We start from the raw sequence: 20,830 nt of genomic DNA, 5'->3' as shown, positions 1-20,830 counted from the left end.
CCAGAAAATTTCTGAATATCTGTAAGTATTTGTATGAATATTTCTATGTCTGTAGGGACACATGGTTAGACTCCAAGGATGATCAGCTGTCTCCGTGTAACACTGTCTTAGGCATCTTACATTACAGAAACAGCGGGCTTTATTGCTCGTGTCAGAGAGTTTCCTGCACGTTCTGTCTTTTCAGCGCACAAAGTTATTTAGTTCCATTAAATTACTGTCTGACTCCAGCTTATAAATAAATGGTTGTTGGTCACATAGTAGGATTTTATCCTGTCTCTCCACATATGTAGGCTACTCTTATAATTTGGCTCAAGGAGCTGTTCATGTTTCCATAATCAGCTAATTGTCAAAGGTTTATTTATTGCATAACCTATGAATTATCTCCAAATATATCAAATCATACAGGAATCCTGATACTGGAAGTCATTTCATCAATAACATAATGGAGGTGTTCTGTGAATGCACTCAAAATGATGACATTATGGAATTGTTCAGAAAGGTCAATTGGAAAAGAAAGACAGTTTATAATGCTTTGGTTTCATTTCAGTAAAAATAAAGTCAAAATGGTATCTTTCATTTTTCCTTTGTACACTTCTCTGTTCAAAAGAATACAGGAGTTTGTTTCTTCTTTCAATCAAATATGAGTATTTTTTTATTTATTTTTTTTATAGGTCACCTTACGCATGGAGAAACAACCAGGAAGAAATGAGGGCAAACTATTGCCATGTATAGAAAGAGTATCACTTGCAAGGAAATTCTACCTGTTCCCTGGGCTCTGATGTCCAGGTTTAATCAAAATTCCTCTTTCATGCTGTTAGAGAGAAAAAAACAAACAACAACAACAAAAAAACAGTATAAATATGAAAAACAGATTATTCAAAGAAATACAAACAATTGTTTGGGTTACTTCACTCTCCTTAGATCCACTTAAAATAGTATGAAATGTGCTCTATCCCAAGTTTGTCTCTATAATGAATGATTTGAAGTAGGTAAAAGCAATGCATGTGTGTTTCTGCTCTGGCCTATGTCAGCAATACTCTTACAATGATCACAAGGCGTCGCTCACTAGCAGATCTCAAACTTCTGGAGGGGATGTAGATTCGTAATAGTGAGTGGAAGTAGGAGGGTGCAGAGCCTGTGGTAGTTCTGTACGCAAGCATCAGTGTCTTGAACTGGATGCGAGCTGCCACTGGTAGCCAGTGCAAGGAGATGAAGAGAGGTGTAACATGCGCTCTTTTGGGCTCGTTGAAGATCAATCGCGCCGCTGCATTCTGAATCATTTGTAGAGGTTTGATTGTGTTTGATGGCAGTCCAGCCAGAAGAGCATTGCAGTAGTCCAGCCTAGCAACAACAAGGGCCTGGACAAGAAGTTGTGCAGCATGCTCTGTCAGATAGGGCCTGATCTTTCTGATGTTGTGTAATGCAAACCTGCAGGATCGAGCAGTCTTTGCAATGTGCTCTTTGAAGGTCAGCTGGTCATCAAAGATTACACCAAGATTTCTGACCGAAGTTGATGGGGTAATCATTGATGAGCCGAACTGAATCGTGAAGTCATTTTTTTGAAGTCACTTTTGAAACCCATTTGATAAATGTTTAGAGCAGTAGTTCTCAAATCTGGCCCTTCAGGTCCATTTTCCTGCAAAGTTTTGCTCCAAACTGAATTAAACACACAACAAGCTTGAACTACTGTAGTTTGTTTAGGTGTGTTTGATCAGGGCTGGAGTAAAACTCTGCAGGAAAATGGACCTGAAGGGCCAGAGTTGAGAACCCCTGGTTAATAAGCTGTCCTAATTGATGAATAATACTCACATGACACTATTAGCAATTTGTTAATATGTAACGTAATTGTATATCAAACAGATGAGGAAAATAATGTGGGCTGAATCCAAAAAGCTCTAAGCAAATCTTAGGATTGTTATCTGAGGCTAAAAGATGGCATCCATCCACTGAAGGCATTGGAAATGTTAAATACTCAAATTAACTGTTTATGCTACAAATGATTTGATGTTATATTTTTTATTATTATTTCCCCTTGATTTAATGTTACTGTCATTTTCAAAGCTTATTAGCCCAGTCTGCTCTCATTACATTATTCCCGGTTCTTTCATTTCACTGTAACCTGCATTCTTTCATAACTCTGAAACTGGAATGAACAAAACACTGTTTTTGTTTTTTTAAATGAACCAAAATAAAGAAATTCTGATTCCTGCCACATCACAATGCAGCTGGTTAAAATGCACACCATTTTATTGGTAAATGGCCAACTGAATGGAAACAGAAACAGAAAATTTAACAACTTTTAAATAATGCATTTTCACTTTGTCAACAACAGAAAAGTCCAAAAAGTGGAAGGGAACAGCTACTCTTACAGTTACCCGGATGCTAACTATGGCTGCAAGTTATGCCACTACAGTTCAACAGATTCAGAAGCATAGTTTCTTGTTAGAATGACACCTGGACTTACACAGGTCATGATCTTGAGCAAAATAAGCAAGCTAGCATGCAGTACTTTCTATTCTATATCCAATAAATTTATAGGTCACAAAAATATAACAGAATTCGAAGACTTAACATACGCGTGTACGTGTGATGTAAGTGGGAAACCGCAACTGAATCAAATATCTGGAAATAAAGCAAAACAATAAGAGAGCAAAAGTAACAAAGTTGAGCCCTCAAAATAACAAAAAGCCCTTAATAAAAAGCAAAATAATCTTATTTCAAACAGAAAACAAGATTATTTTGCTTACCCCATTGGCTGATTATTTTGCTTGTTTCAAGCAAAAACTCTCTTAATTTTGACTTGTGTTTTCTGAAAAGAAGACAATAATTTTTAGAAAATCCATCTTGATTTAAGAATTTTTAGATATTTTGGCTGGAAACAAGACAGACAATCTAAGTAAGAAAAGCATTTTTTTTTTTGCAGTGTTTCTTTTATAATCCAACTCCAACTTTATTTATAAAGCATCCAATAAAACAACTAAGTTTTACAGCACCAAAGTGCTGTACAGTAAGTTCAATTAAAAGAATATAATAACAAATAATAAATAGAAAAGTAAAAAAATGGTGGGTCGTGAGACTTAAAAACTAGGGTCGCTCTGAAAAAGGTTGAAAACCACTGCTATAAGGTAATGTGGTCATACTTCCGAGTACCTGTCAGTAGCCTTACGGCTGAATTCTGAACCGTTTGTAATGTGTCCACAAGTTTTGTTTCAGTACCGTAATAAAGGGAGTTACAATAATCTAATTTTAGTAATTCAAGGATTAGGATTAGGCTTTTAGACATGAACATTTATCATATGATCCTCAACAGTGGTGACAATAATTATTCATAATGGGAGTTTTCATGATGAAGCATTTTGTTAATTGTCACCATTGTTGAGATTCATATGTTGGTTCTTGATGTCTGTGTGTGTTTAAAATTTAATGGAGTTCAATTTTTTATATGTGTTACATAGATTTAAACTTCATTCACTGTAACTGTAAGAGGCTGTCATGTGTGGAACTTACTTTGTTGTGTATTTTCAACATTTTCCATATGAAAAATAACTTTTATATTGATTCAATGCATTTATTGCATTTTGAAAACAATAACAACAAAAACAAGGATTTATTGCATTTTTGGGAAAAAATAATCTGCCTGCTCAAGCATTGGCATATGTCCCAGCTCCCAGGTTGTGGGAAGTCGTGGCCTAATAGTTAGAGAGTCGGATTTATAATCTAAAGGTTGCGAGTTTCGAGTCTCAGGTCCGGCAGGAATTGTAGGTGGGGGGAGTGAATGTACAGCGCTCTCCACCCTCAATACCACGACTTGGGTGCCCGAATCTTAAATTGTCTGATTCGTTCTGATCCTACACTGATCATAATGTTAAGTAAAGTTTTGTTTCCTTATTACATAAAATATTTATTTTGGGATTTGATTTAATACCCATGATTAATATACAGGTTCTCAAACAAGCACTAAAATAGAGTCCACACAGCTGACGTTTATCTTTTGGTAGCTTTGCCTTGCCGACTCTGCTGTACAAATTCACCGTTGGAGAAGCACTAACTAAACACCGCTGTTTCAATGATTTTAGCCCTCCTAAACAATTTTGAGCAAATATTTTTTGTTGGAGAAATCATTTATTGATTTTAAGATTTTAGATTTGTTTTTTGCATACTTTTAACAATCAGTCCTTTATCATTTCTGCTTTCTATTATTTCTATAAACAACTGAGACACACAGACTGTTTTGTTGCTTGTAATTTACCTTTTAGGGCATCTACTTGCTATAGTGTACATCTAAATGTTGACCAAATTTGTGTATACTAGATGCTTTAAAAATACTGTCATACTGGAAATAAAAGTGTGTGTGTGCACTGGTTTGGGGGATTTATGGGACACACATTTTTATAATGACATGGATTTGACAGGTATTAGAATGTGAAGGTTCAAAAGGCTTAAAAACATATTCATTTCTTTCTTTTTTTTAAATATCTAAAAACAAGTTGTGTAAACCTTGGTTTTAATGTCACGGTTCGGTATGATTTTGGTACAGCAGGGGGAAAAACTAAACTTTTTTTTTTTAAATAAACAGTGGTTTACTGAACAAGTTGCTCTCTTTAAATACATTCAGTTATAGTTTAAATTATCTTAGAGATAAAAATCTACCTCAGCTTATGCTTAAAACTATAGGGAGCCCCTTTACATTATTAACAACTTAACCCAAACTGAAATTTAATTACTATTTATTTTTAAATAGACGATCAAGACTCAACTTAAAAAAAATACAAAAATAAAAAAATGTATGCAAACATGTAAATTGCGCACAATGCTGTTTTTAAATTAACTTGTAAATAATACAATTTCTAGGCTATTTGTTCAAATATATTCAATTACACACTGGCTGTCATAGCATGTTTCTTAACAGATTAATTTAAACAAATGAATTAAAACTAACATGTTTAGTAAAATATAATGAGTATATGGTGTAATACTTTGTGTTTTGTTTATGTCTTTCAGCAGTTGAAACACTGATAGCAATGCACTTGTGGTGTGGATAAAGTCCCGGTTTATCATTACCCGTAAGGAAAAATAATATTAATACTAATTTTTCACCATGCTGAGTGAAATAAAGTGCTCAATGCTCAATATAACTGCACATGATTGATTCTTCTTACATGTGAAGAATGTATTTTCAGTTCAGTGTTCAGGATAAAAACTCTTCATGAATCTTGTGGTACGTGTTTTGATGGACCTGTACCGTTTCCAAGATGGCAACAGTTCAAATAAGTTATGTGCATACTAGGTGATACTAGTCCTTCAGGATAGTGTGTATTTTCTGCAAACAGCGGGAGGTAAAAATGTCGTCCAGGGCAGGCAGATGTTTTTTTGTGATGTTCTGCGCAGTCTTGATAACTATCTGCAAAGCCTTTTTATCAGCTGCAGAGCTACTTCCATGTGTGATGACATACTCGATGGAGCAGCGGTAGAATGACAACAAGAGCCGCTGTGACAGGTTTACCTTCCTGAGCATTCTTAAAAAGTATAGCCCTTCTTAACTAGTGTCGTGATGTTTGTCGTCCATGTGAGTTCCTCTGAGATGCGTGTGCCCAGGAATTTAAAACTGAACGCTCTCTCCACCATCTCCTCGTTGATATACAATGGTGTATGTACATCCTGTTTCCTCCTGAAATGTTTCTTGATTATTCAGGGACCGATTGTTCTCCGTGCACCACCCCATCAGCCTCTTTATCTCCTCTCTGTAGGCAGACTCATCGCCTCTGGAGATCATCATTATCATTTAAATCTAATTTTTAAATTGTGTGTCATAAATCAACATCTTAGGAAAATGTTATGGGGTTTCAAACCAAAATATGACTTTCTGTTACAAAACAAGATGTTGATTTCATGCATGTCCTCATATGAGGACACGGGACTAAAAGCATGTTTATTACGCATTTTGGGGGACATAATAAATGAATAGGGAACTTAATTATATTTTAATATACTATGAAATATTATATATTATTATGGAAATCTGGTCAATTATTACTCCCATTATTACACTTCTTTTTTCATTACATGTTTCCCCCCAAAACACATTAATATGCAAATTTTATAGATACATTGTATATAATGAGTAACTACTTTATTTTTTACTAGGCCATTTTACACACATTTTGCAGAAATAAAAAAAGGTATATCGAATCATTCTGTTACAACATAGTTGAGAATCATCTTTATGCAAAGTTTGTTAAAAAAAAAAAAATAACTAAAAATGTATTGGTGATGTAAAAAATCAATTGTTTTTGCATATTCATGTTCATTCATGTCTTTTTAGTTTTTCAGAGAAATTGAGTCCCGACATCCTAGCATAACTTATGAAATATCATTTTTTAATTAGTATTTTTTTGTTTGTTTGTTTACATTATTCTAAATTCTCTAAACAATCTAAAGACATGTAAAAAAAAATGTTTCCTAAAACTTAAGAGGATAAAGCACCACTGCTCTGAGACTCTCTGAAGATGTAATGACGCGCTGCGCCACCAGAGGGAGGAAGGACTGCGGAGTTCAAACCTGCTGACTAGGGGCGAAACCAATCTGCAGAGAGCATCCCTATGCCCTACTCACTCAGAAGAGATCAGCATTTGATGCGGCAACTCTGGAGGGATGGAGTTTGCAGTTTGAAGCATTTGGGAAGGGATCAATCACAGACAACGTCATTTACTCATTGTCATAATTTTCTGGCGTCCCCTTACCACAGTGTCCTTTAAGGGCGCAAAACCGGCGTTTGACATCCATCCGAAACGAAAGTGAGAGAAAAGGGACGCCATCACGGGGCTTTAAACCTATTTATGCGGTCGCGTATTTTGTGGTAAGTGCACAGCAGATTCTTCATGTAATCATGTAGCCTATAAAAATGAGCTGCTATTTAGGGTTGATTCTTTATATGGGATTTCAGCTCCGGATCCTTATGTTTTCGAGAAAAAAAAAAAAAAAAGCTCAATGTGGCATACTGTATTGAAGGACAAAATACCTTTATAAAATTGTAAAGGCCTAGACTAAGTGAATCTGATGAGCATCTGAACGCAACGAGCTAAATAACACGTTAATCCTCTCAGAGCCCCCCAAAAACGTTTAAGAAGACAGGGATACTGGAGGACAAAATACAATATACACCTTGATTTATTACCTGCAGTGGCAGTAAAGCGCTGTAATTTAGTGCATTGCGTTCAGATAGACTATTTCTCTACAAGGCCAATTTTAATGCACATATTTAGCATTATAAGAAATTATGATAATGAACCATTGGTTGTTGATTCTGTTATGTAAACAAGAAATAATAAAATGCGTGTTGGTTTTCATTATGTACAGATTTAACTGTACTCATCATTGATGAATTCGACAAAGCTGAAAATCAATGCTACAGTAATACACATCTGTAGGCCTATTATATATATATATATGACAATAGTCAGTTGCACAGTATGCAGAGGTGGATAGTCCAGGGGTCAGAAGTTAAAAGTCCTGCCATATGTTTATTCCACCCATGAACTCAGCAGCTGCTTTTCAAAGGCATATAAACACCAGCGCCTTGTTTTGACTTTTAAACGTGCATTAAAGGGAAAGGGAAGTGGTGTGTGGCCAAGTATGGTGAACCATACTCAGAATTTGTGCTCTGCATTTAACCCATCCAAGTGTACACTCAGTAGTGAACACACACCCGGAGCAGTGGGCAGCCAATGCTGCGGCACCCGGGGAGCAGTTGGGGGTTCGGTGCCTTGCTCAAGGGTCTCACCTCAGTCGTGGTATTGAGGGAGGAGAGAGTGTTGGTTATTCACTCCCCCCACCTATAATCCCTGCTGGACCTGAGACTCGAACCCACAACCTTCAGGTTACATGTCTGACTGTCTATCCATTAGGCCACGACTGCACCAAAAAAACTACGTTACGTGCTCATGTTTATTCAACGAAGCATTTTGGAAAATCGGTCAGTTTTAATATCGTGGCGGGTAGACAAAAATAAATAAATGTATGGGAAACACATCCTACAGCACAACAACCTGTGCCCAACTTCATTACTCATCACTTTAACTGCGTTTGTAGCCGGCGCCACTAACCAGACAGATAAACAAACAGACCTGAAGTTAACTTATTAACTGACGTTAACCTTAATTAATTATGCTCAGAATCCATCCCAATCCTCTGAATGTTTCTTGGATGCATTTCTACCTGGCTAACACACATTAATGCCAGGAGTAAATAGGAGATTTGAGTGCCCTTGTTGTCCAAAGTTGGTCATATTAATAGGTGAAATTACAGATACATTAAAATGATTAATCCAAACACAAAACTGAGTTACACTAATCACCCTCATGTGGTGTTGTAAAACAGAGAGATCAGAAAGCAAACATCGATCTCCATGATGGTGTCATAATTTTAACCAATAAAACATCAACATCTGATCCTCTGTAATTCTCAATAACAGCAGGTGTTCATCACTAATGCTCAATCATCATTTAATTAGTATCTTAATTATCTCATTAACTTTAACTCTTTGAGGACTTGGGAGTTGAGTTGAGACTTTCTTGTGACTTGAAAGGATTGTCTTGGTTCCTCCTCTGGAGAAATCAGCTGCTGAGTTCATGACCCCTGGATTGTCTGCCTCTGACAGTATGTCTGTCTGATTTTCAAATTATTATTATTTATTTTTTTCTTTTTGTTCTTTTTATATTTATTTTAGCTTTAAACTATGTTTCTGCATAACAGATCTGTCTCCAACACTTTCATCACTTTGTCAAATGACAGGGCAATGCCACCACAATGAGACTCTATGGACTTTGCCTCTAAAATGAGTCAACAAGAGGAGATAGAGGAGGACACTGCCTCTAAAATAAGCGGTGATCAACCCATGAAGAGTCAGCCCTCTGCCTTCAGTGATGCAGAAACGACCTCAGAGCCCAAGTAAGACAACCATTTTAGCATTTGACAGACATTTTTATTCAAGTGTCATAGCAACATAGATTCCTGAACCATTATTGATCATCACTGGCAGTAAAACCTTCCCAACACTTCCTGAATGACCATATCACGTCTAAAGATTCATATTTTCCAACGGCTATCTATCTGTCTGTCTGTCTTTCTGTCTGTCTGTCTTTCTATTTATTTGCCTGATGGTACACGGGGCAACAAATTTCTATCTGGATACTTCAGATTGGTCGAGGGCCCTATGTCTCCTGGTCTCCGTTTTTGGCGACATTGCTTAAAAAGTTGCCCCGTGTATCATCAGCCTTGCATTCATCTCTAATCTAGCCTGTTTTCCTCAAAATAATCTTGTAACTTTGTAGCACTTACTGGTTGCTTAGAATAAATCACTTTGTTGTATTCCTCATTCTAAAATTTGAATAAAAACATCTGATAAATGAATAAATGACAATCAAAGGTATTCTAGACCAGCTATAGACAGCAGCCAGTGCTTGAGACGAGAGATTGAGAAACATCAGATTCACAGCAGGTTGGTCTAAAATGGCATTGTATTTGTCTAATGTCAGTATCAGCAGGAAGAAAAGACAGCGATCAGAGTCTCCAGAACACAGTGGTGTGTCAATAAAGAGTAACACATCCTTGAAGCAACTGCCTGCACTGAGTGATGGACCAGGGACCTCTGACCCCAGGTAAGAAACTAGATGCTTTTACATATGCTTTTATCCAAAATGACTTAAGCCTAAAGTTTGCTTCAGTTTTGAGAACTGGATTGCTCATGCCGCGCCGCCGTATTGGTATTCTCCAGTATTCCCATATATTCCATTGAATTAATAGGGAATCTAATGAGACAACATCACCCGACAAGTAGGGATGTAACGGTATAAGAATCTCTTATCATGATTATAGTGACCAAAATTATCACGTATTATTATGGTATTGTTAAAATGTGCTGGAAATGTTTAAACAGTTCTGACACATGAATCGTTTCAGCAAGTTTTGTATTAAAAATCAACAAACAATAAATAAAATTACTTTTTGTTTACATAAACACTAAAACAATAACATTACCAATGATGTCCAGATTATAAATGACAACATGACTGACAACAGTTTATCTAATAGCGTGAAAGTGTTCAAATAAAGCTTTGAAAAAGTTTCATAAAATGGTAAACCTCACATTTCAGCTATTAAATAAAGAAAAGGGTTGTCAAAATCATAATTAATAAATTATTATATGTATTTTATTTGCTCCATAAATAATTCTAGATACCTTATCCAAATTGTTTAAATGTGTAGGATCCAAATAAAGTTGTTTTTCATCAATCGGTCAAAAATTACATCAGGGCATGCAAATTCGGTCCATTTTTTTGGCCAGACAGAAACAGCACACGGGCTGAATGTGAATGTAACTCTCTGTAAATCCACTCTCTGACAGCAGGTGGCGCTTATGGAGCAGTAGAATTAGAGCTGTTTCTCGTAACCTCCATGGACAAAGAAGCATTGCTACTTTATTAGGTATTACATGGAGCGAAGATGAAAACAAAATGTCATAGAATCTTTTCTGAAGACTTGTATACTTTTATATAGTTAATTCATTCATATATTAATTTGTATAATGGACCCTTTTCACAAGACTGCGATGACGCGTTCAACGGTTATCAGCATCGTACATCGTCAAAAGTTTTTTCATATTTGTATTTAAAAAAAAATGTATGTACATTTATAACACTGTTCCTTGTATTATTTTATCTTTGAAACAAAAAAAAAAAAAACTAGTTTACACTAATGCGAGGCTGTTTCTGATGTAGGCTCTATGGGAGGAACGGTACATTTAACATTGTTAAATTCACTCAATTCACTCTGTTCTGACTGCCGTTATCAGTCTCTCTCATTATTGTTTCTTTTATTGAAAGTCATGAAAACACTATCGTGGAATTTTTATTTTGCTATTTGAGCAAATGGGAATGCAAAAAATATATTTGTGGTACTCTCCCATTCACTGCTCTTCAAGTTAACCCAACTATGACGAGTTCCGCTGCTGAGAAAAGCATCAGTACGCTATAATCGGTTATGGTATATTAATGAACCGATACCGAATAATTATTGTTTGCATCGCGAGCAATTTCGACTCCCCTAGTATTTACACGCTACTGTTTAGTGCAGAACATGAATGCATTTAACCTCCAATTACAAATGCATAAATAATGTTTTGATATATTAAACATAAAACATTAAATACTGATATTTTAAATTATTTGGGTTTTAAAATGGGTTATAAAAAGATACTTTAAATGTGAAATTAAAACCGCCAGTAGGTGTCAGCAAGTCACTGTTAATAAGTGAGTTATTGCGATTGAACCAAATCATTTAAATGGTTGATTCATTCAGGACCGAAACACCTTCATGTTGCTCAGAGACTCAAAACAGTTTTGTGGCTGTTTGGAATTATTTTTGTTGTTGAAGTAGTGCAAAAACAGGCAATATGGTGTCTAAAACGTAAGTCTCTTAATTGACTTCTTGTTTATTGAACTGTTGTAAAAAAACAATATTACATTTGTAATTATGGTAATCTTTGGAGAAAAAATTAAACAAAAAACGTCACTCTTCGTGTGATACTGATATCTTGAATTTGTGATCACTCTAAATGTATTTTATTAGACTGAATCATCCAGTAAAAGAACAAACTCTAAATGTGTTCTCGCACTAGTCTAGACTTCATGAAGTGCATGTACTCTGTAGGGCTGTTTTCAGTGCTTTTTGCAAAATACTCGATAATGTCAAATCACATATCGTTAAAACAACAATTACGATATTATCGCAGGAGATATATATCGCACATCCCTAGTTGTGACTGGTATACAGACAACTACAGTTGGGCAAAAAAGTATTTAGTCAGCCACCAATTGTGCAAGTTCTCCCACTTAAAAAGATGAGAGGTACACTTCAACTATGAGAGACAAAATGAGAAAAAAAAAATCCAGAGAATCACATTGTCTGATTTTTAAAGAATTTATTTGCAAATTATGGTGGAAAATAAGTATTTGGTCAATAACAAAAGTTAATCTCAAGACTTTGTTATATACCCTTTGTTGGCAATGACAGAGGTCAAACGTTTTCTGTAAGTCTTCACAAGGTTTTCACACACTGTTGCTGGTATCTTGGCCCATTCCTCCATGCAGATCTCCTCTAGAGCAGTGATGTTTTGGGGCTGTCGCTGGGCAACACAGACTTTCAACTCCCTCCAAAGATGTTCTATGGGGTTGAGATCTGGAGACTGGCTAGGCCACTCCAGGACCTTGAAATGCTTCTTACGAAGCCACTCCTTCGTTGCCCAGGCGGTGTGTTTGGGATCATTGTCATGCTGAAAGACCCAGCCACGTTTCATCTTCAATGCCCTTGCTGATGGAAGGAGGTTTTCACTCAAAATCTCACGATACATGGCCCCATTCATTCTTTCCTTTACACGGGGGGGACACGTCTGGCACTGCAGGATTTGAGTCCCTGGCGGCGTAGTGTGTTACTGATGGTAGCCTTTGTTACTTTGGTCCCAGCTCTCTGCAGGTCATTCACTAGGTCCCCCGTGTGGTTCTGGGATTTTTGCTCACCGTTCTTGTGATCATTTTGACCCCACGGGGTGAGATCTTGCGTGGAGCCCCAGATCGAGGGAGATTACCAGTGGTCTTTGTATGTCTTCCATTTTCTAATAATTGCTCCCACAGTTGATTTCTTCACACCAAGCTGCTTGCCTATTGCAGATTCAGTCTTCCCAGCCTGGTGCAGGTCTACAATTTTGTTTCTGGTGTCCTTTGCCAGCTCTTTGGTCTTGGCCATAGTGGAGTTTGGAGTGTGACTGTTTGAGGTTGTGGACAGGTGTCTTTTATACTGATAACGAGTTCAAACAGGTGCCATTAATACAGGTAACGAGTGGAGGACAGAGGAGCCTCTTAAAGAAGAAGTTACAGGTCTGTGAGAGCCAGAAATCTTGCTTGTTTGTAGGTGACCAAATACTTATTTTACCGAGGAATTTACCAATTAATTCATTAAAAATCCTACAATGTGATTTCCTGGATTTTTCCCCCCATTCTGTCTCTCATAGTTGAAGTGTACCTATGATGAAAATTACAGGCCTCTCTCATCTTCTTAAGTGGGAGAACTTGCACAATTGGTGGCTGACTAAATACTTTTTTGCCCCACTGTAATCAGCAAGGTTGCCTATACTCTTTCTTACTTCTTTCAGCCAAGAAGTTGACTGAGTAAAGCCAGTGAAGAGCAGAAGCAGGAGATGAAGTAATGATGATAAAAAGGATCATTTATTATTAAAGGAGCACTTATTTATTAAATGAGTTTATTGTATAATCTTGGTTGCATGTTTCATTGCTCATTCTTCATCTGACCAGCACAAATCCAGTAAGTAGTGTTATTCCAAACGGCTTCACAACAACATCCCATAAACCTAGAATTTCCATAATCCCTTATTTCTCGTTCATACAGACAAAACAGTTCATGACACCCCACAATCATAAGATTAAACAACAATGAAAATGCGTAAGCAAGGAAAATAATAAGAAATATAAAATATAGAAACCTTGTAAAAACATAATAAAATGATAGATTAATAAATTATTAAATAATAAAACTGATGTACATGTAAAAATAAATAATAATTAATTACATAAATGGCTAATGATTATAAATGATTATATGATTAAATGATAAATGGTTATAAATGAATAAAAACAAGAAATAAAACCAAAAATGTATGGTTGCTCTCTTGAAGCAACACACAGTTTGCATTTGAGGATCCTTCATATATTATGAAATTAAGATGTCTGTACTGTCGGTTATGTTATGTTTGTACTGTACAATTCATTCTAACAGTTGCTAAGATCAACCACTGAACCTTTTATCCCAGGGCTTATGTTAACTGAATTATCAATAACACCTGAAAATCTGATAACATCAGCAAACTTCCTCCATGCAGATGAGTTCCAAATTTTGTCTTTAAAAAAAAAAAATGTGATTCGTGACACATAATTCAGGGTATTTCATTGAGTTTTCCTTATCCTTTTAATTAATGTTAATGTTATGCTATGCATCACTATTGAAGTCAAGTGTGTTGTGACCTGGTACCTCCAGTAGGTGAGAGCACATGACAGTGAATATCATCACAATGGCAAAAGTCACATATGCATTCGCACTGAGGTTAAAGTGTATGAAAAACTGTGTTAATGGCAAAGCAGGAATTTTAACAGCCTCCTGAGTCATACCTGGGTGCCGTGGATAGACATTGACTGGTGTGCGTAAACTCATAATAAACAATGAGTTTGAATTTTAAAAGTGGCTTGACACAGCATTGTGTTTCTCGTCTGGAGTATGATGCCCTTTAAAAAGACCCTTTTGGATATTCAAAGTTTTGGTGGCATGGACTTTGAATGAAAGTACATAAATTACTCAGGTTTCATTAAATTATTTTCATTTGTGTTTCAAAGAAGAATGAAAGTCTTGTGTGTTTGGAATGACAGAATATCTTTGGGTGCACTAAGTGTTGTCTAAAATGCTGTTTTGTTTGTCTTTTGTCAGTATCAGCAGGATGAAGACACCAAGATCAGAGTCTCCAGAACCCAGCGGTGTGTCTGTGAAGAGCAGCAGATCCATGGAAGAACCTGTTAGATTCAGTGACAGAAAAGAGATCTCTGATCCTCTGTTAGTATAAACATTTACTAACTAATTTCCTGTAGTGCATTTCTGATGAACAATAATGTAATAATCTAAATGAAATGGCGCTAAGATGTACTCCAAAATATATAACATTGCACTGCACAGGGGTGCAACCTGAAGTATGAAAGTAAATAGATTTAATTTAGGCTTTAGGAAGATGCATATTTTGTAAAGTTTTGGTGGCATGGACTTTAAATGGAGGTACAGAAATTACTCAGGTTTTATTAAAAATATCTTAATTTGTGTTTCAAAGAAGACGGAAAGTCTTACATGTTTCGAATGACAGAATATTTGTTTTTGGGTGATCTAACCATTTAAGTATTGTCTAAAATGCTGTTTTGTTTGTCTTTGGTCAGTATCCGAAAGAGCAAGACACCAAGATCAGAGTCTCCAGCACCCAGTGGTGTGTCTGTGAAGAGCAGCAGTTCCATGGAAGAACCTGTTAGATTCAGTGATGGAAAAGAGATCTCCGATCCTCTGTTAGTATAAGCATTTACTTGCTGATTTATTGTAGTGCATCTCAGATGAGATATAGTGCTAAATGTACTCCAAAATATGCGACATATACGTAACTTGAGAAGGGGTGCCAAACTTATATCTAATAGCCATTATATCTCTGATGGTCATCAGCTTTCCTTGTGATCACTGTCATTGTCCTTTTTGCTGCTCTGTTCTTTTCAATTTCAGCATGGGGAGATACATGAGCTGACAAGATCTGTACTTTTTTCTGCATCTCACTACAGGCAGGAAAGAACTGAAACAGACCTACAGAGTCACACACTGGAGACTGAAGACCTGCAGAGAGTCAAAGACCAGCACAAAACCATCATGAAGAACAAGTATGAGAGATTATTTGAGGGAAACAAACTTCAAAAGAATGAAACCCTCCTGAACAGGATCTACACAAAGCTCTACATCATAGAGGGAGAGAGTGAAGGAGTGAATGAAGAACATGAGGTTTTACAGATGGAGAAAATGGCCAGAACAAAACACTCACAAGACACTCCAATAGACTGCAATTATATCTTTAAAGCCTCACCTGAACCAGGATGTGAGGAGAAAGACCAGATCAAGTCTGTTCTTACTAAAGGCATCGCTGGAATCGGAAAAACCGTCTCTGTGCAGAAGTTCATTCTGGACTGGGCCGAGGGAAAAGCCAATCAGGATGTTGATTTCATGTTTATGCTTCCATTTCGAGAGCTGAACTTCATCCGAGATCATCAGTACAGTCTTCACAGACTTCTGCTGGACTTTCATCCTGAACTTCAAGATATGTACTCAAAGATTTATGAGGAGTGTAAAGTTGTGTTCATCTTTGATGGTCTGGATGAAAGCAGAATCACACTGATGTTTTCAGACGCTCAGAAGGTTTGTGATGTGACTGAGATTTCATCAGTGGGTGTGTTGATATCAAACCTCATGAAAGGAGAGCTGCTTCCCTCTGCTCTCATCTGGATCACCTCCAGACCAGCAGCAGCCAATCAGATCCCCTCCAAATACATCAACCGTCTGACAGAAATTCAGGGATTCACTGAGCCTCAGAAGGAAGAATATTTCAGGAAGAGAATCAGTGACCAGCATCAAGCTAACAGAATCATCTCACACATCAGAAGAGCAAGAAGCCTCCATATCATGTGCCATATCCCCGTCTTCTGCTGGATCTCATCCACTGTGCTTCAGAAGCTCCTGGAAGAAGATCTGAGTGCAGAAATCCCCCTGACTCTGACTGAAATGTACATCCGCTTCCTGCTGATTCAGATCAACATGAGGAACCAGAAGTATGAAGAGAGAGGTCCAGAGAAACTCCTGCAGTCCAACAGAGAAGTTATTGTGAAACTTGCTGACGTAGCTTTCAAACAGCTGATGAAGGGCAATGTGATGTTCTATGAGGAGGACCTGATTGAGAGCAGCATAGACATCACTGACGCTTCAGTGTATTCTGGGATTTGCACTGAGATCTTTAAGGAGGAATCTGTGATTCATCAGAGGAAAGTCTACAGCTTCATTCATCTGAGTGTTCAGGAGTTTCTCGCTGCTTTCTATGTGTTTTACTCCCATGTAAGTAGCAATACAGGAGCGTTATTAGATTCACTGCATAATTTGCATAAAAGAGCAGTAGATAAAGCCCTTGAGAGTGAGAATGGCCAGCTGGATCTGTTCCTGCAGTTTCTGCTTGGCATCTTACTGGAGTCCAATCAGAGACTCTTACAGGATCTACTGACACACACAGATAACAGCTCAGAGAGCATCAGGAGAACGACACAGTACATTAAAGAGAAGATCAAAGATGGACATCAACTCTCCACTGAAAGATCCATCAATCTGTTTCTCTGTCTGCTGGAAGTGAAAGACCAGACTCTGTCCAGAGAGATTCAGGAGTTTGTGAAATCAGACAAACACTCAGAGAAGAAACTCTCTCCTGCTCACTGTTCAACAATCGCCTACATGCTTCAGATGTCAGAGGAGCCGCTGGATGAGCTGGACCTCAAGAAATACAACACATCAGATGAGGGGAGAAGAAGACTGATACTAGCTGTGGACAACTGCAGAAAAGCTCTGTGAGTGTTTAAATGTTACAATAAAGAATAATTTTTGAAAGGAATTTTAGTTTGTTGTGCCGACTAATGAATTTTAAGTATAATTTGTAAAATGTCTTTAACTAGAGCTGATATTAGCTGATATTGTCAAAATACAAACTGTAGAATTATGCTTTTTTGTTTTACTCTGTTTCAGTCTTGCTGTCTGTAATCTCGATGCTCAGGATTGTGAAGTTGTGTCATCAGCTCTACAATCCACAAACTCTGTCCTGAGAGAGCTGGATCTGTGTAACAATGACCTGCAGGATTCAGGAGTGAAGCTACTCTCTGATGGACTGAAGAGTCCAAACTGTCAGCTAGAGATACTGAGGTATGTAAGATGGATGATGTACTGTCAGTCGGTCATAATGTTTACGTGTGTCTGTAGTTGATCTAACTGTGTGTTTGTAGGTTATCTGGCTGTATGGTGACAGAAGAAGGCTGTGGTTATTTGTCTTCAGCTTTGAGTTCAAACTCCTCACACCTGAGAGAGCTGGATCTGAGCTACAATCACCCAGGACAATCAGGAGTCCAGCTGCTCAAACACAAACTGGAGGATCCAAACTGCTCACTGCAGACACTCAAGTATGCGGGGCAGTAATTTTATTTTATTTTAATTTTTTCTTATTTTACACTATATAATAATACTGGTAATGCTGTTTAATATCAGTTGAGCAATATAAAGTCAACAGCTGTCGGTTGTGCATCATGCCTACCAGCATCATGTTTTTACTGGTATTAATCAATGAACTAAACCACTCTTTATCTTGCAGCACCAAATCAATAGTGTTGCACTTGAGAATAGTTTTTAAGGTAGTTGAAGAAGTTGCTACATTTCTTCAATGGGTTTAATCTTTAGTCTCAGTGGTTTCTGTCTGAATGGTTACACTGTTTGCAAAGAGACTGATTTTGAAATCAAAGACTGATTTTTACAGTTGAGGTTATGAGTTTACATACACCTTGCAGTATCTGCAAAAGGTTGATAGAATTAGAAGGCTCAACAATTACATTAAAAATGTTTTAATACTGTCCTGAATAATCCATTTCATATTACAAATGCTATCATTTAGTCCACAATACAAAATAATAATTGAGTTTACACAAGTGACCCAGTTTAAACCTTTGTAAACCTAATGCAGCCAATTCCAATTGTTGCTTGTTTTGGGGAGTTTCTGCCTTTACTCTCCTCTTCAGCTGGTGAAATTCATGTTCAATCGGATTGAAATCTGGAGATTGACTTGGGCAATCTAAGACTTTCCATTTCTTTGCCCTTATAAATTCCTTGACTGAACTGGCAGGGTGTTTTGAGTCATTATCCTGATGCAATATGAAGCACTTCCCAATGAATCTGGTGGCATTTTCTTGAATATTGGTAGGCAAGATGGTTTTGTACCCTTTCAAATTCATTCTGCTACTGTCATCATACATTAAGTCATCAGTAAAGTTGAGAGGGCCTGTTACAGAGGCAGCCATGCATGCCCATGCCATGACACCACCTCCACCATGCTTTACAGATGAGCTGTATGCTTGGGATCGTTTGCAGTTCCCTTTTTTTCTCCACATTTTTGCTTTCCCATCACTTAGATAAAGGTTCATCTTTGTCTCATCTGTCCATAAACACAGTTCCAAAACTCTTCTGGCTCACCTTTGTGCTTTTTTAAAACTCTAATCTTGCCTTTCTATTTTTGGTGCTGGTGAGAGGTTTGCATCTTGCTGTGTAGCATTCTGTGTCAAAGTCTCCTGAGGACAGTAGATTGTCAGAGCATCACCCCAGCTTTTGGAAGTTGTTGGTGATTTTACAGACACATCTTTTAGGGTTCTTTTTCACAGCTTAGATGATTTGTCTGTCATCAACTACTGTTGTTTTCTCAGCTGATCAGGTAATTGTTGGTTGCTGGTGGTTTCCAAACTCTTGATTTCTCCATGCCCTTTGTTTTTGCTATAGTTCTAATTAACTTCCTCTTTTCTTTTAGCATCCAAATTGCTTGCTTTTCTCTCAAAGTCAGCTTCCTCATCTTCATCCTGGTTTGTGTGTGTCATCATCGAATGCAAGGTTCAAAATACAGAAGTAATGGATATAACTGATACGACACATTCCCTGCTTTTTATATCTGAAGGATTAATGCAACAGGAAACAGCTGATCACTTAGAAAGACCTGTGAGGCAACTGTTCCAATACTTATGCTCACATCAGATAGAGGGATGAAACCCTAAAAGTGACTATACGATTTTGAGATCTGGCTTTTGGGGTCTAATTTACTCTTGCTGTGTTCTGGATCCTATTGGTTTTGATAAGCTGATCTGTTTTTAGAGGTCTATATAGCTAGTAGACCATTTATTAGACCGTTTCCTACCATAATCCTGTATTAGGCTACTTTGTTTTCTGCTACTTTGCACACTGATGATTTAGCTGCTTCTTGCATGTTAAACCAAACATTTATTATTTGTGGTTTATATTTGTCTCTTTCTAGTTTGGACCACGGAGAACCTTTCAGAATCACACCTGGACTGAGGAAATGTAGGTCTTGTCTCGTATTCATTCACACACACACACACACACACACACACACACACACACACACACACACACACACACACACATTCTTCATGTATCTCTCATCTCTCTTCATCTGTTCAGATGCATGTTATCTCACACTGGATCCAAACACAGCACACACTCAACTCATCCTGTCTGAGGACAACAGAAGGATGACACATGTGAAAGAGCCACAGCCGTATCCTGATCATCCAGAGCGATTTGAGCTCTATGAGCAGGTTCTGTGTGAAGAGAGTCTGACTGGACGCTGTTACTGGGAGGCTGAGCGGTGCGGGATGGCAGCTGATGTTGCAGTGACATATAAAGGAATCAAAAGGAAAGCAGGGAGTAATTGTTGGTTTGGATACAGTGACAAAACCTGGAGTCTCTACTGCTCTGCTAATGAATTCACTATCTGGCACAATAATATGAGCAGGAATATACCAGTCCGTCCATCATCTAATAAAGTAGGAGTGTATGTGGACGTGCCGGCTGGCACTCTGTCCTTCTACAGTGTTTCTGACACACACACACTCACACACTTATACACATTCAACACCACATTCACTGAACCCCTCTACGCTGGGTTCAAGGTTTATGATTCTGAACTGTCTCTATGTAAGAGTGAACAACCTGCTGTAGGAAACAACTGAGACATTGCAAACAACAGAGATGAGCACAAATAATTACAAATACTTGCTCATCAAGCGTATGAAAATACGGTTCAAAATACTAGCATGATAATGTATTTGATTAAAGTAAGTTTTAATTTAACATGTTTTTAAGTTTATCCTGTAGATTAGGATATTGTTTTTGGAACTGTGGTTATCAAACATTTCATACCAGCATTGTCCTTCATACTGAGTTCACTGTACACTGTTACAAGCCAATAGCAACAAAAGTAGCTCAGTCAGCCAGCATAAAGACTGTTTTATCACTAGAAATTAAATGAAAAGTTGAACAAAGTTGGTCAAAAACATACATTTTTTACACAAACTGACCACCAGCGTTCAGACACCATATTATTTTTTAG

At 37.3% G+C, this 20,830-nt stretch overlaps 1 protein-coding gene across 1 annotated transcript; it reads left to right on the top strand.

Moving 5' to 3' along the window:
• Window positions 1–8,815: 8,815 nt before the first annotated feature.
• Window positions 8,816–20,450, top strand: LOC306872232 (NACHT, LRR and PYD domains-containing protein 3-like; the record flags this gene model as incomplete). Its single annotated transcript, XM_079420727.1, has 9 exons — window positions 8,816–8,946; window positions 9,534–9,656; window positions 14,548–14,670; window positions 15,042–15,164; window positions 15,429–17,243; window positions 17,419–17,592; window positions 17,673–17,846; window positions 19,733–19,779; window positions 19,900–20,450. The coding sequence occupies 9 exons, from the start codon at window positions 8,816–8,818 to the stop codon at window positions 20,448–20,450; spliced, it is 3,261 nt and encodes a 1,086-aa protein (XP_079276853.1).
• Between the last annotated feature and the right edge of the window lie 380 nt (window positions 20,451–20,830).

This window comes from Barbus barbus, assembly GCF_936440315.1.
Source record: "Barbus barbus genome assembly, chromosome: 7".
NCBI classification, from domain to species: domain Eukaryota; kingdom Metazoa; phylum Chordata; class Actinopteri; order Cypriniformes; family Cyprinidae; genus Barbus; species Barbus barbus.
This window is presented reverse-complemented; position numbering and strand designations above follow the sequence as displayed.